We start from the raw sequence: 19790 nt of genomic DNA, 5'->3' as shown, positions 1-19790 counted from the left end.
AAACTTGAATCTTGGTGATACTTGATACTTAATCTAGATACTTGAGACTTGATGCTTGATTCTTGATATTTGATTCTTGATACTTAATCTAGATACTTGAGACTTGATGCTTGACTGATACTTGATTCTTGATACTTAATCTAGATACTTGAGACTTGATGCTTGATCCTCGATACTTGATTCTTGATACTTAATCTAGATACTTGAGACTTGATGCTTGACTCTTGATACTTGATTCTTGACTCTTGAGACTCGTGAAACTTGAGACTTGGTCGACGAGAAGCTAGAGACTTGACACTTGTGTAAACTTGGAAACTTTTGTGTTAATACTATAATCTTGTTATGTAACAATACTACACAATAATACGCAATGCAACGTTTAATCTAGCTCGCAAAAGGAACCAAAGACGGAAAAGTTGCAAAACGGATTGAACTGTCTGAATGGACATCCGATCCAGCTCCTTGCACCACCTTACTCTCACTCTGACACTATAAATAGGACCTGCCACATCATTCTTCACTGATGTGACAGTCCCCTCCGATCCAGGCGCACACACTTCACTTTTCTTCCATATTCCGACGATTCTTGTAAGTTTTCTCTTAAATTCTGGTACAACCTTGATCATTGCACTATTCTTTACACGATTCATCATCAAAATCACACTTTTCACCATAAAATCACTAAGATTCGAGCTCTTGAAGGTGATGTCATCATGGCGGTTTGTACAACCGACTGTGTGATGTCATTTCTGTCAAGTGTTAGCTCATATCTAAGGGATTTCTATGTGTTTTATCTTGAATCTTTACTAAATCGGCACATTTTTCAGCAAAACTCATGTTCTTCTTCAAACTTTCTTAACTTCTTACATAAGATGGTGAAATCCGGACCCAAACGGACTGTAGACTTGATAATTAGTCTGGAGTCGGCTTGGAAATGGATTATCACCGGAGACAATGACCGGATTACGGGTCAGGCATGAAACTCAGCCAAGAATACCCGTCCGATCGAACGGGGTGATTCCCATCCGATCAGGCGAGCTAAACTTTGGTGATCTTCCGTTGTCTCGATACGTTACCATGTCGTCTCAGTCAAACTCAAACTTAGAAATTTACAATGTTTCAAGAGACGAGGACATCAAGGACGAACGACCATCCGATCGGACGGTCGTCCGATCGAATGACCGTCCGACCAGGTGGGCTAGCTCAGTAAACTTCAACACTTAAACTATTTTGAATCAGAACTAGGGATGGCAAGTTTAGGTAATCCCAACCCCAAACCCGATTAAATATGCTTGTCCCAAACCCGTCCCAAAACCCGTTGGGTTTCTAGCGGGTAAATACCTATCGGGTATCGAGTATACCCGCGGGTTTAGGATAACCCATTAATTTGAAAAAAGGTTACCCGTTGACCAAAAACCCATTGGGTAACTACTAATCAGTTACATTTAGTATTATCACTAAAGAAATATAGCAAATAACTAAAATGTATACGGGATAAAATACCTATGTGTATAGAAAAAAGGATGTATTATATATTTACATCTTTAAAAATATAAAAGAAATTATATCGGGTATATAATCGGGTAGACGGGTTTACTTTATCAGGTAATTGGGTCGGGTAAACGGGTATATCACCAAATCCCAAACCCATTCCAGACCCGCAAAAAAATAAAAACTAGTCCCAAACCCGTCCCAAACCCGATTAACCGACCGAAACCCGTCCCAGATGTGTCAGGTTTTGGGTATACCCATCGGGTTCGGGTTCGAATGCCATCCCTAATCAGAACTCTAAACTTTGAAACTTACATTCAAAGAGTCATTCGACCGAACGGTCATCCGATCGAACGACTTATATTTATACTACAATGAAAACTTCAAAAGACTTGAACGTTTTGGAATCTCAACGTTTTGGAATCTCACCTTTGAATTAACTGACCATTCGATCGAATGGCCATCCGTCCGGATGACCATCCGATCGGATGGTGATCCGTCCCATCTCACAAGTCATCTGACCGGATGACCATCCGTCCGGATGGCCATCCGATCAGGAGACTGATCCGTCACTTACACGATTCTTGTTATTCTGCTCGACGCTTATCTGTTAAATCATAATCAGGCTAATCTCAGAGCTCCCTTTGATCCAATTAGTAGGTGTCAATACTTAGCACCCACTGTGAGTATACTCGATCCATTCTCGTTTTAAACTTTTGGGATGCAACATGTATTCTATAAACTTATTACTTGAGACTTGTTTTGAAATCTAACTCTATCCTCTGTAAATGTGAAACTTGATACTTTTGGATTCTTGATTCTTGATTCTTTATGCTATGTGAACCTTTAATCCTTGTGTGTGGTTCCGCCTTAACAATAGTAGCGCTATAGGAAGATGCACCTCCCCATTATTCTCGGGGGTATTGTTAGGATGATTCTATTTGCTTTCCTTTAGTCTTGGGAAAATGTTAAATGCATCGGGACACTTAGGCTATCACTTGGACTGCGTGAACTAGCATGGTTGAAACTATTTTTATGTGTTTACATGACGGATATGAGTCTTTTAAACTATAATTTTATATACTCAAACTTGTATACTCGCCAGTACATTATTGTATTGACTTTATTTTAATACATGTTGCAGGCTAATAGGAAGCTGGAATCAAGGAAAACAAGCTAGGATTGATGCTTAGAAACTCGCCTAGTTTAAATCTAGAACTTGAAACAATGTTGGTTGAATTGTGTTTTGATACTATGTGATGTGATTGATGTTTAATTTTAGACAACGTTTGCAACTTGATTAATCTATATCGGAATCTTTAGTGTTATAGAAACTTTTGAGCAATCTGGACACTTAGTGCCGCACCTCGATGTTTCCGTCATCGGTTGGGGTGTGACACCAAGCTTATCCCAACCCATGATAAAAAAAAAATAATTAAGGTTAAGAGTAATATGAAAATGTATTTAATTTAAAAAGTAAGAAAATAGTTATTGTTATAATAGTAAAATAATAAAAGTATTTAAAAAACTATATATTACTATTATTATAATAATAAAACACTATTTATTACGTTAGGTTTTTAATATATGTATAATATATGTATAATGTATAATTTGTGGTATAACTTAACTCAATATTAAAAATAGATAAATATAATGATGTATTTATAAAAAGAAAATAAATAAATAAATAAAATTTGGTGATAAAAGGAACTCGTGGGAAAATATTATATAATATAATAGGAAAAAGGAAAAAAGTCACAAAAATGATTTGCAAAATCCATGAGATCCCAAAAGTCATAAATTGTACTAGGAAGTATTAATGTTGAGTGTAAAAGGTTTTTTTCCCCGAGACATACAAATTTATAATCATGTTTTTTTTTTCTTTCAGGGGATACGGTGTGGTAGCGGTTTCAAGGCGGCAAAGCCTTTTGCCGCGCGGCAAACACCGCCGCCGACCAAGTTTGGTCGCGGCAAAACATTAAAGGCGGTGAGCCATTACCGAAGCGAGAAAGAACAGAGTGTGTGTGGGGGAGTGGGGTCCATGCCATTTTTAACCAATCAAATCTTTTTTCTTTTTTTTTTTATAAAAAGTTTACCACTTTACCAAGTGTCTAACCATTGCCAACACTTTACAGCAAAGTTTAAACTTTTTCTCCTCTCTGACGTGGCACTCTCTGATTGGTCCATTTTAAAGTTTACCACTTTCACATGTTTAACCACTCCCTACACCCTCATGAGTGTAGGTACACACGTTTTCAAATAAATGTCATAGATTGTAATATGAAATTTCAAATAGATGTCATAGATTGTAATATGAAATATTGCAGAAATGTTGAATTTGAGGTTAAGTTTTCATGATGACAGGAATTTAAGCCACCCTGAGCTCTAACCCGAATTTACTATAACTCCACTCGTAAACATACCCAATGACTAATGTTGATAACCATACATAGGCGAAAAGTGTATGATCATGTTGATCGCTTTTTGACCCACAGGAAACCATAACATTTGACTGTATAATCCAGTTGTTTCGAGCTTTCCATATGCAACAACACGCCACCTCGATTATAAACTTAAAGCACCTTTGCCTTAAGTTCGAGTCGGTGATGATTTCATGTATTTTAAATAAGTTATTTATTGAAAAAGCAAAAAACGGTTTGGGTTTTCGTCCACGAACTATTATTTTAAGTTTTTAACATACCGCCGAAGCCACATAGCATGAAATAAAGATATGTTCCACTAATTCATTTCATGAACCACATTGCATGTTCCACTCGATTTGCAAGCACATCCAAAGTCGGTAATCTTATTAACATCACCCTTCAATCAAATATGTGCAATTTAATCGGCAATCATTTATCCCATTCCCATTACTTTTCAACTAGAAGCGACCCCCACATAGGCATGGGCGTAGCGTAGTGGGGGGCGCCCGACTCCCTGAAATTTTCGCTCAGTTGTGTCCGGTATATAGTTTTCGTATACAATTTTTTAGGTATATACTTTTTCGACCCCCCGGTTTTATAATTTTTTAGGTATAATTTTAGGTCCAGTAAATTCCGACCCCTCGGTCGGAAATTTCAAGCTTCGCCACTACACATAGCCAGAAGTTTCTTTATAGAGGCAAAAACAAAACACCAACCATTGGATCCACCCTCAAAATTTCAAGCTTTGCCACTACTCTAAGCACTTCCAGGTTTAAAAGAACTTGTTCATCAACTATATTAGTTATCCATTCCCGTTTAAAAGCAATACTCTAAGCACTTCCAGGTTTAAAAGAACTTGTTCATCAACTATATTAGTTATCCATTCCCGTTTAAAAGCAATCTCCCCATTAGGGTGTAAGGGGTGCTCACCTCTTAGGTGAGTCCCCCCTCTTACACATAAACAACCATAAAATGCCACGTCAACTCCCCTCTAACACTCCCCTAATACCCCTTTTTGATGGCGGCACTCCCCTCTTAGGTGAATTGGTTTTTTTTTTTTTAAAAAAAAAAAGAAAAACAGTCATTGGTCACTCCCTCTCTCTCTCTTCCCTCTCTCTTCGGTGAGCCGCCACCGGATTTACCCCCAACCACCTCACCGATTTCCTCTCCCGCATCAACGGCGGTGCTTTGCCGATCGGTGTTTCATGTCACCGAAGGGGTCCCCGAAGGGTGCCCCGTACACCCTTACAAAACTCAATTCGATCACTTCGGTTAGTTACATCAAAATCTACCATATTATTGTTTTATTAAAATAACTAGGTTAGAACCCCGTGTATTACACGGGTTTAGTAAATGTAATTTTAGATATTAAATAATAAAAAATTATATGTTTGTGAACCCCATATATTGTACGGATTAAATAAATGTAATTTTATATATCAAATAATAAAAAAAGTTATATCTTTAAAAATCACGTGTATTACACAGATTAAATAAATGTAATTTTGTATTTAGTATACTAAATACTAAAAACGTCATATCTTTAAAATACCCTTGTATAATCGGGTTGAATAAATCAACAAATAATAAAAAATTACATCCTTAAAAACCTCATATATTACACATGTTGAATATATCTAAAAAGAATTACATCTTTAAAAATTATGTGTATTACACAGATTAAATAAATGTAATTTTGTATATTAAATACTAAAAACGCCGTATCTTTAAAAAAAACCCGTGTATGGTCGGGTTGAAATATCTATCAAATAATAAAAAAAAAATTATATCCTTAAAAAACCTCGTATATTACACGTGTTGAATAAATCTAATTTTACAGAGCAAATGATAAAAAGTTATATCTTTAAAAACTTCGTGTATTACACGCGTTATATAAATGTAACTTTCTATAGTAAATAAAAAAAAATATATTTTTAAAAACCCCGTGTTTTACACGAGTTGAATAATATAATTTTGTATACCAGATAATAAAAAAAGTTATATCCTTAATAAATTAGGATAATATTTAATATTTATTTATTATTTATATATTTAATATAAGATAAGTAGGAAATAGAGGTATTTGTTTTAAAAATATATTAAATTAACAATTTAAATTTGAGGATAATATTTTATTAAAGTATGATATAATTTAATAATAATTTATTATTTATTTATTTAGTTAATATAAAATAAGTATAGATTTGAGGATACATTCAATGAATGACACGTGTGCAAAAGTTGGTTTCTTTTATTATAGTAGATAGATGAACATCTAATTCTTAGACCGTCGGTGGGCTAACGCCCGAGACACGTTGGCCAAAAAATGCCCGCCAAAGCCCGCTAAACCACTCCATGTAACACGTGGAAGGTGTGAACTAGGGGTGGCAATCGTGTCGGGTTGACGGGTTACGGGTTGGCGGGTTGGTGGGTTGAAATGTTCAACCCGAACCCGGCCCATATTATTATTCGGGTCAAAGTTTTCAACCCTAACTCGACCCATATTAATTCGGGTTAACCCGAACCCGACCCGTTTAACCCATATTTTTAAATGAGTGATATATGTTGACGATTTATAAACGAGTTGTTCGGGTTATCATGTTTAATAATGAGTATGAGTGTGATAAATAAATAATATAATGTGTCAAAATTAACATTATTATAACTAACCATGTAAAATAGAAACCGAAAAAACAAAAACAAAAATATAAAAGATTTTTTATCTAAATAGTTAAACGGGTTAATGGATCAACCCGTTTTTATACGGGTCAACCCGAAACCGATCCGTTTTTAATACGGGTCAACCCGAACCTGACCTGTTTTTTTAAACGGGTCATGTTAGTCGACCCAAATCTGTTTTTTTCGTGTCGGGTTCAGGTAGAGTTAACGGGTCGTCTAAAAAATTGTCGCCCCTAGTGTGAACCCCCTAACGCCCCCTTCCCATTTTCATATTTAATTTTCTAAGCAAATAAATATATTACATCTCACCTCTTTCTCCTAATTTACTGTTTATATATTTTAAAGATCTCATCCGTAAAACGATTCTACGGAATGCTACGTGTCAACACCATATCATCTTTTAAAAAATTATTTTTAATGAATTTTCATATTTTTTATATTTTAAAGCGAGTTAATATCATAGAATCATTGTTTATTTTAAAATTCTTACTTTAATATTTTCCCTTGTTTCGGATATATATTAGATTTAAATATTACCAAAATCATATTTTTGAATTAAATATTACCAAAATCATATTTTTGTGATTTTTATATTATTAGATTATAATGATAATAATATTTTTGAATTAAATTTCCAAACTAGGTGAAACACCCGCGCTAGGCGGCGGGGCATTCGGTAAAAAGATGGTGAGCGTATTTTTGTAACAACCTATCAGTTATACGACATTACGATAACCAAAGAAGCTGCATGCCTTCATAGTTTGTTTTGTTCCAAATGAAAAGCATTGTATTTCGAATACAACTAATTCTTAATAAAATTTATATCTCAACGTTAAGAAAAAACTAACCATATGCTTATTATTATTATTTTATAAAAATAAAGAAAGTAAGTTGTTAGAGAAAAATAAAATTACTAAAAATAATTGGGTTAAATATATATGTAGTTTGTAGTATGAGAGCTGAAATCCATAAAAACGAATACCTGTCCGGATAATTCGATAGCAGAAAAAAACGTTTTATTTCAAACATAACTCAATTTTTTTTTTCAAAATACTTATATCCGAGCGTTGAGAAAACATATTAATTACAACTACGTATTTTGTTATTTTTATGTTCACTTAAGTTATGAGTGAAAAATAAAATTACTAAACTTGAGTTATCAACATATATTAAACATGTGTTGTTTATAGTGTAAAGAGTGAATTATTTATTCTCGTTTACCTCTTATAACTATCTATTATATTCAAAGTTCTCATATAATGTACTTACTTATGTAATTTGGATTTTTTTTCTAATCAAACAATAACTTTAAAATTATTTTAAGAAATAGATGGTTAAAAGAATAAGAATTCTATATTTTGTATTGGAATGCTCTTACAATGAATATTTTTATAATTTTGATTATTACAATCTTGATTACTATTACAGTAAATAAAAGAAAAGGTCAAAGTTTAGTTTTATGCAGAAAATAAAGAAAAAATATACATAATTTAAAACAATCAATTAAAAGAGGTACTCTACACCCTCTTTAGAAATGTAAGGTTTCATGTAGAAAAATAAAGAAAAAATATACATAATTTAAAATAATCAATTAAAAAAGGCACTGTACACCCTCTTTAGAAATGTAAGGTATAGAATAGAATTTTTGTTCATGTTTACTATGTTGCTTATTGTTGTAAAAATTGACAACAAATATATGAGGTGTATCTCAATATCCAAGGTTAACAAAGATTATCATAGGCTTTAATATACGCACACAATATCCTAATTTCCAGTTTTGATTTGCAAAACAAATGGTTCATACAATTGTGAATCGTTTTATATTATTTACAAAACAAACGATTTTGAAGGATATACCTGTCCAAATATGATTTGTGTTTAGTTTATAGTTATTGGATACTTAAAACTTTATAACTTATGCAAATATGCAGCAAATTTCTCATGTATTTGATGTAAATTATTTCACTACTTAATTGGCTAATGATGTAAAAATAATTTAAGAATCTTTCTAAAGAATTGATGACGGTGATGAGAGTTGTTAAGCACTTTAGAAGCGGGTTGGATATTGACTGCTATGAGGAAGAGATTGTAAGTTTGTGAGATGATTATCAGTACACCTACTTGTCTTATTGTGCTATACAAACAAACATTTATCTTAATTCCACCTGTGTAATACATGAGACTATAACTTAGTTTTTTAAAACTAATAATATTTTAAGTCCAAGACTTCCGCTGTGCTAGTCTGTGTATGTTTGACTATGACGATGCCAATCTTACGTCACGATACTCCCCACCGGGTTTATGGTTGGAAATTCGAGGTGTGACAGTTTGGTTGGAAACTGGCCGGAATTTAGAGGTGTTGGCCAGAATATACAGGTTTTTTTGCTGGAATCGCCGATTTTTGACTGGCCGACTAGGTCCGACGAGGCCCGACTAGCGATTAATGGACTGATTAACGGAAAATTACTTGTTACTGGCCTACTAACGATTAATCACCAACTAGTCGTCGACTAGTCGCGATTTTTACAACACTGATCATACCCACCTAAAAAGAAAAAAATTAAAGTTATAGCATGTTAAAAAGGGTTTGTATTTGCTTACCTTATGTTTCATTTGGTTTGATATTATGTTTAAGGTTTTATTGATGGATTTGTCTTTTGATTAACAATTTTTATGCATTCTTACTTTTTACATCGATTCAGGATTGTAGTGGTCACTTTTAGATTTAAATTTAGTACATAAATCAAATTAAAACAAGAACGAATATGTAATTTATGTTGTGAAAGAACAAACCCAAATTCTTATGTAAAATAGACCAAACACCTTTTTTTATATAGTTAGGGAATCATCATGACAGGTTAAGTTAAAACAAGACAATCCTTTGTGAAAGAATATGCAAGTTGGTAGTTATGCAATTACATTAGCAATAAACCCGTAGCAAATTTCTTTCACCGATAACTCAGTTATTTCCCGGTTACTTTCAATTATTGGTATGTCAGTAGTAATTTAGTTACCACTTCTAGTTGTTAATGACTAGTTACCTTGATCACATTTGTTGTTGATTCACTTTCCATTGATAGAGCGAGTTATTGACCTCAATTACCGTGGATGATTAGTATCAAATATATTGCTTATAATCAATTCTTATTATCAATGGGGTGGTGGTTCATTGGTAAAGGCAAAGTTTTTAAACACCTGGGTTTGGAAACATGAGGTTTTAGATTCAAGTTCCATAAACAAACGACATGGATTTAAAGAAACTTGTCATTCAAAAAATCAATTCTTACCAACAAACAATTCCCATGTACTTTACATTAATCATGTAAATTCAAAAAAAACTTCCAACAACTTCTCAATAAGGTAAACATAATTTAATAGTACGTTGATGTGTGAAAAGTGTATTAAATAAATACAATTCAACAAGTTTTAATTCGAACTCTCAACAAAACCACACACGCACGACAAGTGTACGAGTCACAGTGTAGTATACCCGATAAGACCGGATATCGAACCTAGAGACTATTTTTTAAGCAACTTTCAACGAATAACTTTTACCGAATATAAGTTAATTTAATTACAATCTTTGGGGATTTTATTTAACTAATTATCTACTACTAAATTAACTAAGAAAACTGAACTAAAGCTACTAAAAGAATAACTGGTCGAAAATCAGATGGTGGAAAGGCAACTACCTAGGCGTATGATCCCACTAGTAAACTCACACACTTTCAAAATTGAATATTTAGTTTTAACCATTATTCCAAGAATACGCCAAATAAGGGGTTTGCTAATACACACTAGATCTCCTCCCGATCTCACTAATGCTACATGACAATCCCAAACTAGGCATTTAAAGGTCATTGTTTTATGCCTTCGGTTCACCTCTCAGTCTCACCTACTAATATGCTAAGGTACTCAAGAAAAGTTACCATTTCGATCTCACTAATCACAATTCACCGAAGATGAAAAAGGGTCATCTATCTATTTATGGTTTTACTTGGATTGCTAGGATCGAAGGCTACTAGGATGGATCTCTTTCCAGTCTTACCAAAATCTGTCTATATAACTTCCCAAAAACAAATTTGGTAATTTAACCAAATTAACTAGAGATGAGCGGGTATATTACCATTAGGAAAGGTTAGAAAGTCAAGTAAATTTGGTATATTGCCCTAGAGGTATGAATTTCTGACACGAACCTAACACGAAATTCATGGGTTTAGGTTTAGTTTAAAAAGGTTTCAGTTAGTTTGAGGTTAAACCCGCGAACCCGTTTAGGTTAACGGGCTGGGTTTGGGTCAACCCGGTCGGGTTAACGGGTTGACCCGTTTAATACTTTTATATTATATTATATTTTTTTTACAATATATGTTATGTCATAAATTTTACAATATATGTTATGTAATAAATTAAATGGGGTGTGCATTTCATGCTATAATTATAACTTAACAAGAGAAATTAACATAACATTTTATAATTTAAACATTATTGTGTTATATACATTTGTTTTTTTAAGTAAATTATAATTTTAATATATAAGATTTTATAATTTAAACATAAATGTGTTATATACATTTCTGTTTTTTAAGTAAATTTTAATTTTAATATACGAATTTCGAAAAAAAAAAATTAAAAAGTCGGGTTGAACGGTTCATGTTTGGATTAACCCACAAAACTTCCTGTTGTGTTCTGGTTCATATGTATGCTATGATTTTTGGGTTCGGGTTCATGTAAAATTTTTAGGTTCGGGTCGGGTTGAACCCGTCCAACCCGCAAACACGACCTGTTTAGCACCCCTACGATTACCGCGTCAAACGAAATTGGTAAAAAGAAAACGTTTGGTTGTCAAATTCTTGATGTAAGGAATTGACACACGTTAAAAAGAAAATGTTGAACTAAAAATGCTGAAGCATGATCATGTGCGACAAAGTTTTCGAGTCTAAACTTTATTATTTTTAAACTGCAAATTAAGTGTTATAACTGTCATGTCGGTTCGTCTGGGTTATTAGTTAACCCAGACGTGTAAGTTCTATGTTTTCAAAGAAAATAATTGGGGACCTAATTCTTCGATTATGTTTAAAATATTGATGATAACGGGATAGAGTGTTGCAATATACTGAAGAACTAGACAAACCAATACCTTATCTCCTCCTGATCCCAAGGATAACAGAACACTTGTTTTAGCAATGATAATACTCATTCGAAGGGTTTTCTAAGACAAGAAACCACAAGCAAGATCATAAACACAAAGTAAGCGAATAGCACACGAAACTCATATCAAACAATACGAAATCAATTATCAAAAACATCACGCGAGACAAGTATAAGATCACACCCAAATAAAGTATACATATTAAAACCAACCAATAGTTACCAAAACATTAAATAAAAACTGAATAAAATCCAAACCGAGAGTATAAACAAATTCAACCAAATCACCATGAGCCTAGGTAGTTCAATAAAGTTTAGCTGCTCCTGGTGAGTAAAACCGCATAAACAAAGTTCAATAAAATCAAATAAATCATGATTAACAATCGAGAAACTAGTTTATACGTTAATATCTAACTTATTGCACTTCGAATCTTCAAACTAATGACTTCCAATCTTCGTTTCAACCTTGTATACTCTTCAACAGCTTCGTATTCTACTCTTGAAGGTCGTAAGAAGTAGGTATGTTTGTTTAGCAAGTCTAATGCATGTATTTATATGGATAATAATCCATACAGTATCACAATTTGAGTCAAATACAATGTTTCACGATATGGGGCTTGAGGCGAGTTACTAAGGGTATCATGGGTAAGCCTCGTGATGTTCCGGAAGCCTAAATCAAATAATAAAAGGGGTGGAGGCATTATGGTAATATCAAGAATTCATTAATGGAAATTTCGACATTTCACGTGTTTTTTTAATTCCCGGCGTATCACTAACCGGGTTATACAAGCCCTTGTGACACGCTAACACCTTAACTTTTCAGAATTTGCAAATTTGGCCCTCGTACTTATAATCTTTTCCTAGGGTGCTCGTTTCTTGGCCCTTTTAACCCGTTTTCGCTTCCTTTCCACACTCAAACCTATAATATTATAAAATAACAAAATACAAGTCTGTAAGGACTAAAAACGACTAAAAATATACTGAAATAGTATACAAAATACATAGGAAAATGGTTTTGTTTTACAACACATCACATGCCACTAGGGGCAGTGTCCCTTGGATCCTACTAGAGAGCTACTCCAAACCCTTTAAGGAAGCGCTGTCCCACAGGAACCCCTTGGTTGCTAAGGGGATTTGTCCTTTAAACCACTAGGTTCGAATGTGCCGAAACAAGAATACAAGTGTGTGGCAGACACCACCTAACTCGTAGTAGTCTTTATTCTCATTTATCTTTGGTCTTACGTAAACCCAACTAAACTAAAAATGGTATTGATGACACTAAAATCACCAAGAATACGAAGTTTGATATTATGAGATTCCAGACCCGATTATCCAAAACATAATTGTTTACTCCTTTTTATTTATTTATTTATTTTTCGTTGGGTAACAGAGTAATCCACAAATCAATTGACCTTTTTAGTTCATATATTTATAATTTCGTGAATAATATATATAAAAAATTGACTGGTTAAAACGTGCTTATGTTCAATGGGTAATGAATAATCGGGTAACCATCAGGTATGGACCGGATATAGCATGTAACTAGTTTATTTAGAGTTGTCTGATTTTGAACTTAGAGATCTTAAAATAACTACTAATGATTTGGTTTAGGCTTAGAGATCTTAAAATAACTACTAATGATTTGGTTCAGGTAAGTTAAAACTCAAACATTTTTTACACCTTAACTCCATGCTTAATAAACCATAAGTTTGACACTAACTTTTCTTATATTAGAAGGTTATCTTAAAAATATAAAAACTTGAATTGTTGTTGTTGGTCGTCGTCGTTATCGTCAATGGTCAGAGCATTAGTTTTTTTCTTCGTTACAGAGTTCATACAAAAGGGAGATACCAACAAGGCAACAAAGAGTGAAAATCGCTTGTAGAGCAATTATAACTGTACCACCACAATCTTTAATACTTTGTAATCATCTCAGACATCATTAGTGTCTACGAGGTACTTGACATCTTGGACCCTAGGTTAGAAATGGAAGAATGTTACATCGGCACGCTTATTTCTTCAGGGGTTAAACCACTAGGTTCGAATGTGCCGAAACGAGAATACAAGTGTGTGGCACACACCACCTAACTCGTAGTAGTCTTTATTCTCTTTTATCTTTGGTCTTACGTAAACCCAACTAAACTAAAAATGGTCTTGATGACACTAAAATCACCAAGAATACGAAGTTTGATATTAGGAGATTCCGGACCCGATTATCCAAAACATAATTGTTTACTCCTTTTTATTTGTTTATTTATTTTTCGTTGGGTAACAGAGTAATCCACAAATCAATTGACCTTTTTAGTTCATATATTTATAATTTCGTGAATAATATATATAAAAAAAAATGACTGGTTAAAACGTGCTTGGTAATTCCAGTTAATAATTTGAGTTAATTACACAAATGGGTCATGTGGTTTATTCCTAATTTCGCCTTTGGGTACTAACTTTATTTTTTAACACGTTTAGGTTCTATGGTTTCAATTTTGTAACACCTTTGGGTACTAACACCAAAATTAGTTAATTAATGACTAAAATACCCTTGCATTTTTTTAAGTTTATCAATGTAACACATTTGGGTACTAACACCTAAAATTATTTAAGTTATCAATTTTACAAAATCTATTTATTTTTTTTATTTTCATTTTTTTATTATATCTCTTAATTAACATAAACTCTATTTTTTTTTTATTTTCATATTTTTATTAAATTTCTTATTTAACATAAAATCTATTTGTTACACCAGTATTTTTTTTAAATATATTTTTTAAATAAAATCTACTAGCTATATAGTTTTATGTAAATTAAATTTCTTACTCGTTTTAAATAATGTAAACCTTACTCGTTTTCAATTTTGGATTGAAATGATTGATAATAATAAATATCTTTCATGTAAAAAAATTTAAGCCTTTTTTTAACTCGTTTTTTTTTTCATTTACATTTTACTATTTTAGAAAGATATTTAATTTACATAAAATTATATAGCTAGGTATTTTAGATAAAACTAAAAAAATTTAAGCCTTTTTTATCTCGTTTTTTTGTAAAAAAAAGATATTTAATTTACATAAAACTATATAGCTAGTAGATTGTACTGGTGCAACTAGTAGATTATATGTAAATTAGATATCTTTCTAAAATAGGAAAATGTAAATGAACAAAAAAACAAGTTAAAAATGGCTTAATTTTTTTTACATGAAAGATATTTATTATTATTATTATTATCAATCATATATATCCAAAATTGAAAACGAGTAAGGTTTACATTATTTAAAACTAGTAAGAAATTTAATTTACATAAAACTATATAGCTAGTAGATTTTATTTAAAAAATCTATTTAAAAAAATACCGGTGTAACAAGTAGATTTAATGTTAAATAAGAAATTTAATAAAAATATGAAAATAAAAAAAATAAGTAGAGTTTATGTTAATTAAGAGATGTAATAAAAAGATGAAAATAAAAAAAAATAAATAGAATTTGTAAAATTGATTTAAACTTAAATAAAATTAAGTGTTAGTACCCAAATGTGTTACGTTGATAAACTTAAAAAAATGCAAGGGTATTTTAGTCATTAATTAACTAATTTTGGTGTTAGTACCCAAAGATGTTACAAAATTGAAACCATAGAACCTAAACATGTTAAAAAATAAAGTTAGTACCCAAAGGCGAAATTAGGTATAAACCACAGGACCCATTTGTGTAATTAACTTTAATAATTTTTAACAAACTAACAACTATACCGGATGCCTGTGTTTACACTTGATGTCCAATGGGTAATGAATAATCGGGTAACCATCAGGTATGGACCAGATATAGCATGTAACTAGTTTATTTAGAATCATCTATTTTGAACTTAGAGATCTTAAAATAACTACTAATGATTTGGTTTAGGCTTAGAGATCTTAAAATAACTACTAATGATTTGGTTTAGGTAATTCAAAACTCAAACATTTTTTACACCTTAATTCCGTGCTTCATAAACCATAAGTTTGACGCTAACTTTTCTTATATTATTAGAAGGTTCATTTAAAAATATAAAAACTTGAATTGTCATTGTTGGTTGTCATCATTATCGTTATCGTCAATGGTTAGAGCAGTAGTTTTTTTTCGTTATAGAGTTCATACAAAAAGGAGATACCAACAAGGCAACAAAGAGTGAAAACCGCTTGTAGGGCAATTATAACTGTACCACCACAGTCTTTGATACTTTGTAATCATCTCGGGCATCATTAGCGTCTAGGAGGGACTTGACATCTTGGACCCTAGGTTAGAAATGGAAGAATGTTACATCGGCACGCTTATTTCTTCAAGGGTTATTAGAGTCATACGAGAAACTTTGGCATAGTTTATCTCACTCCACATAAATTAAGAAAAGCTACCCGTAAGTGAAAATCATAGGGAGAGATAATTTGAGTGCATTTATTCTTATCGTTTTAAATTTATGACAAAGATAATCTTTGTACAAGTCACGTAGGATGAATTAATGTTAAAATCAAACTAACGTCCAACTCTACAGACTAAAGGCGTTAAAATTTCACAACGATCAATAACCAAATCCAAAATTTCAAAAGAAAAAAAAGTCCAAACCTAAAATTAAATTAAAAATGAAAAGTTTCAAAAAAAAAAAAAAACAATCAATTACGAAAACGTACGAAACACATTAACTTAATTAACTCAAGAGATATATAACAAGCACGGAAGCCGTAGCCGAGCCAAAGCTATAAGCCAGTTAGCCACAGCTTAAGAAACACTATAAATACACCCACTGAAAAGAATACCCAAATAAATAAACCTAAAAATAACCCTGTGTGTATGTGTGTGAGAGAAATGCTTCATCTTCATCTCCTTGTCTCTGAAAATAATAATAATAATAATAATACCAAGGAGGTTTTAATGTCTACCCACCACCTCTGAATCAAACTTTGTTTGTTGTGCTTTCAAATCACACCTTTTTGTTTCTTCATTTCTCATTTCAATCTTTCTTACCCAAATCCCCATTTTCATTTTCATTTTCCCACCAAGTTCTTGATTTGTTCTATGTTTCTTGTCACTTCAGATCTATAAAACCTGCATTCTCATTCAGTCATTTCCCCTTTCATTTTCTTTGTTTGTTTGTTTTAGCTTGAAAAGATGAGTAAAGAAGAGTTTGTCAAGATTCAGGTACACACTTACTTTCACTGTTTTTATTTATTAATTAATTAATGTGTGAAAAAAAAAGGTTTGAAATTTATGGTTTAAGTTGTATTAATTTGTGTGTTTATAGTTTCTTTCAATGCTTTGCGTGTAGTCAAATGTGAACTTAAAGATCTTTCATTTAATTCATGTTAAAGTGTGTGATAAAGAAATTAAAAAATTAAAAAAATTAAAAAAAAAATAAAAATCACCCCTATTTGTTCTTGAATTCAATGTTGTTTAATTATTGTTGAATCTTGAAGTTGAGTCTTTGTGCATGCAGACTTGTTCTTTGAAGGTGAACATCCACTGTGATGGGTGTAAGAGGAAAGTGAAGAAAATTCTACAGAAAGTTGAGGGTAATGTGTTTAAATTTGATGTCTTTTTGTTGAATCTGAGATGGGTTTTGTGAAAAGATTGTAACTTGATGTTGTGGGTGTGTTAAATTTGGTGATTTTGAACAGGGGTTTACACTATTAACATAGATCCAGAACAGAGTAAGGTGACAGTGTCTGGAGTTGTTGATCCAAACACACTCATCAAGAAACTTGCAAAAAGTGGAAAACTTGCTGAGATTTGGGGGGCTGCTTCTAAGCCTAATCAACAGATCAATAATCAGATGAAAAACATGCAGATTGATGGTGGTAAGGGTGGTGGCGGTGGCGGTGGTGGTGGTGGTGGAAATAACAAAAATCAGGGTCAAAAAGGTGGAAATAATAATAATAATAATAACAATAATAATAATAACAAGAATCAGCAGCAGCAGCAGCAGGGGAAAGGAAATCAGCAGCAAGCGGCACAACAAGGCGGTGGACCGACACCGCAACAACTGCAGCAACTGCAGCAGCTACAGCAGATGAAAGGGTTTCAAGATCTGAAAAATCATCCACAATTTAAGGATATGAAACTGCCTGCTTTGGGTGGTGGTGGTGGTGGGAAGAATGGTGGACAGAAGGGTGGGAAAGTGGTGGAGGAAGATGATGGGAGTGAAGATGATTATGATGATGATGATGATTTTGATGATGATGATTATGATGATGATGAGTTTGATGATTTGGATGATGGGCCGGTGAAGAAACCGGTGATGGGGGGTGGCGGTGGGCCGCAGGGTCAGATGGCGAATATGTTACCGCAGCTTATGAAGAGTGGGCAGATTCCGCCGCAGTTTATGAAGGGCGGGCAGATTCCGCCGCAGTTTATGAAGGGCGGGCAGATGCCGCCGCAGTTTATGAAGGGCGGGCAGATGCCGCCGCAGGGGATGAAGGGTGGTGGTCCTCAGATGGGGAATAATGGCGGAAATGGTGGAAAGAAAGGAGGCGGTGGTGGCGGTGGTGGCGGCGGCGGTGGGGGTGGTAATGTTCCTGTACAAGCGAATGGCGGTGGTAAGAAAGGCGGTGGAGGGAACCCAAATCAGAATCAGAATCAAAGCGGTGGTGGGGGGAAGAATGGTGGGAAGAATGGCGGTGGAGGTCCGGGGGATGGTCAAAATAAGAATGGCGGTGGAGGCGGTGGCGGTGGTCAGAATAAGAACGGTGGTGGAGGCGGTGGTCAAAACAAGAATGGCGGTGGAGGCGGCGGCGGTGGTGGTGGTGGCATGAACATGAATGGTAATGGGAATGGAGGTAAGAAAGGTGGGATGAATGATGGTATAGATGGCATGCCAAACATGATGATGGGTATGAATGGGGGTGGGGGTAATGTGGGGCTCGTGGGAAACATGCCAATGGGTGGTCAAATGGGTCCTCGAATGGGTCAAATGAACGGGCCCATGGGTCATATGGGTGGCATGCAAGCGGTTCAAGGACTTCCGGCTGGGGCAGCGATGAACGGTGGTGGTGGTGGTGGGAATTTCCAAGGTGGAGGGCCGGAAGGAATGGCGGGTAACCCTTACTATCAGCAACAATTAATGGCAGCGGCAATGATGAACCAACAACACGCGAATGGTGGTGAAAGATTTCACCCAATGATGTATGCTCGACCACCACCAGCGGTCAACTATATGCAGCCGCAGCCACAAGCGTATCAGCCTTACCCGCCCTACCCCTACCCACACCCACCACAGGGCGATCCGATCACACACTATTTTAGCGATGAAAACACCTCAAGCTGTAGCATGATGTGAGAGACCGCAATTGGACAGAGGTTTCCCTTGGCGGTTTGCGGTGGTGGGCTGGTGGCTCAAGGACTCAAAACCACTAGCAGGGCCAAGAGATGTTGTTTTCTTTAGCTTTAGTGGTTTCCCTTTTTTCATTTTTAGTTTTTACTTGATCCTAAAGATGGGTTAGGTTCTTTTTTATAAAAATTATGATTATAGGGGAGTAATATATAGATGATAATATTATCAAAAAGATTAGGGGAAGAATGAGATGTTAGTGAGTAATGGTGATGATGATGGTGGCCATGGGTGATGATGATGGTGTTGGTAACCATGGTGATGATGATGGTGTTGGTTTATGAGCTTGATGTTTATATGTGTTCATATGTTGAAGAAAGAGAAATAATATGAAATGAGATTTGGGGTTTTTAAAAAACAAAAGCAAGTCCCCCCAATTTCTTCCCCACAAATCCTCCCTTTATCATGTTTTAAGTGATTATTATTACAACTTTAAAGTACTAGAATCATTTTATGAATATTTACATGTTTTTGAAGTAGTTATCATTATTACTTTAAAGAACTAGTATCCTTTATCTTTATAAATAGTTCTTTATAACATCTATTTATATTCTTTAGTTTAATTTAATACATTTACAAAGTCACAATAACAATAAAACCTTACTAAAGTTTAGTTGAAATGTTATGAAAGGTAAAATCACACTCCTAAAATTATAGTTATGTGTTAAAGCGAACGACCATCTATAATCGTCAAACTAAGTC

At 33.8% G+C, this 19790-nt stretch overlaps 1 protein-coding gene across 1 annotated transcript; it reads left to right on the top strand.

Annotated features, from left to right (window-relative positions):
• The first annotated feature begins 16540 nt into the window (after positions 1–16540).
• Positions 16541–19577, top strand: LOC110886304 (heavy metal-associated isoprenylated plant protein 33). Its single transcript, XM_022134093.2, has 3 exons — positions 16541–16903; positions 17199–17274; positions 17380–19577. The coding sequence occupies exons 1-3, from the start codon at positions 16874–16876 to the stop codon at positions 19035–19037; spliced, it is 1764 nt and encodes a 587-aa protein (XP_021989785.1). The 5' UTR covers positions 16541–16873; the 3' UTR covers positions 19038–19577.
• Positions 19578–19790: the final 213 nt, after the last annotated feature.

Source organism: Helianthus annuus, chromosome 10, assembly GCF_002127325.2.
Source record: "Helianthus annuus cultivar XRQ/B chromosome 10, HanXRQr2.0-SUNRISE, whole genome shotgun sequence".
Lineage (NCBI taxonomy): Eukaryota > Viridiplantae > Streptophyta > Magnoliopsida > Asterales > Asteraceae > Helianthus > Helianthus annuus.
This window is presented reverse-complemented; position numbering and strand designations above follow the sequence as displayed.

Coding starts and splice junctions, on each gene's coding strand:
- LOC110886304 (XM_022134093.2), top strand. CDS start 16,874: ATGAGTAAAGAAGAGTTTGTCAAGATTCAG. Junction 16,904..17,198: donor AAGAGTTTGTCAAGATTCAG/GTACACACTTAC, acceptor TTGTGCATGCAG/ACTTGTTCTTTGAAGGTGAA. Junction 17,275..17,379: donor AATTCTACAGAAAGTTGAGG/GTAATGTGTTTA, acceptor GATTTTGAACAG/GGGTTTACACTATTAACATA.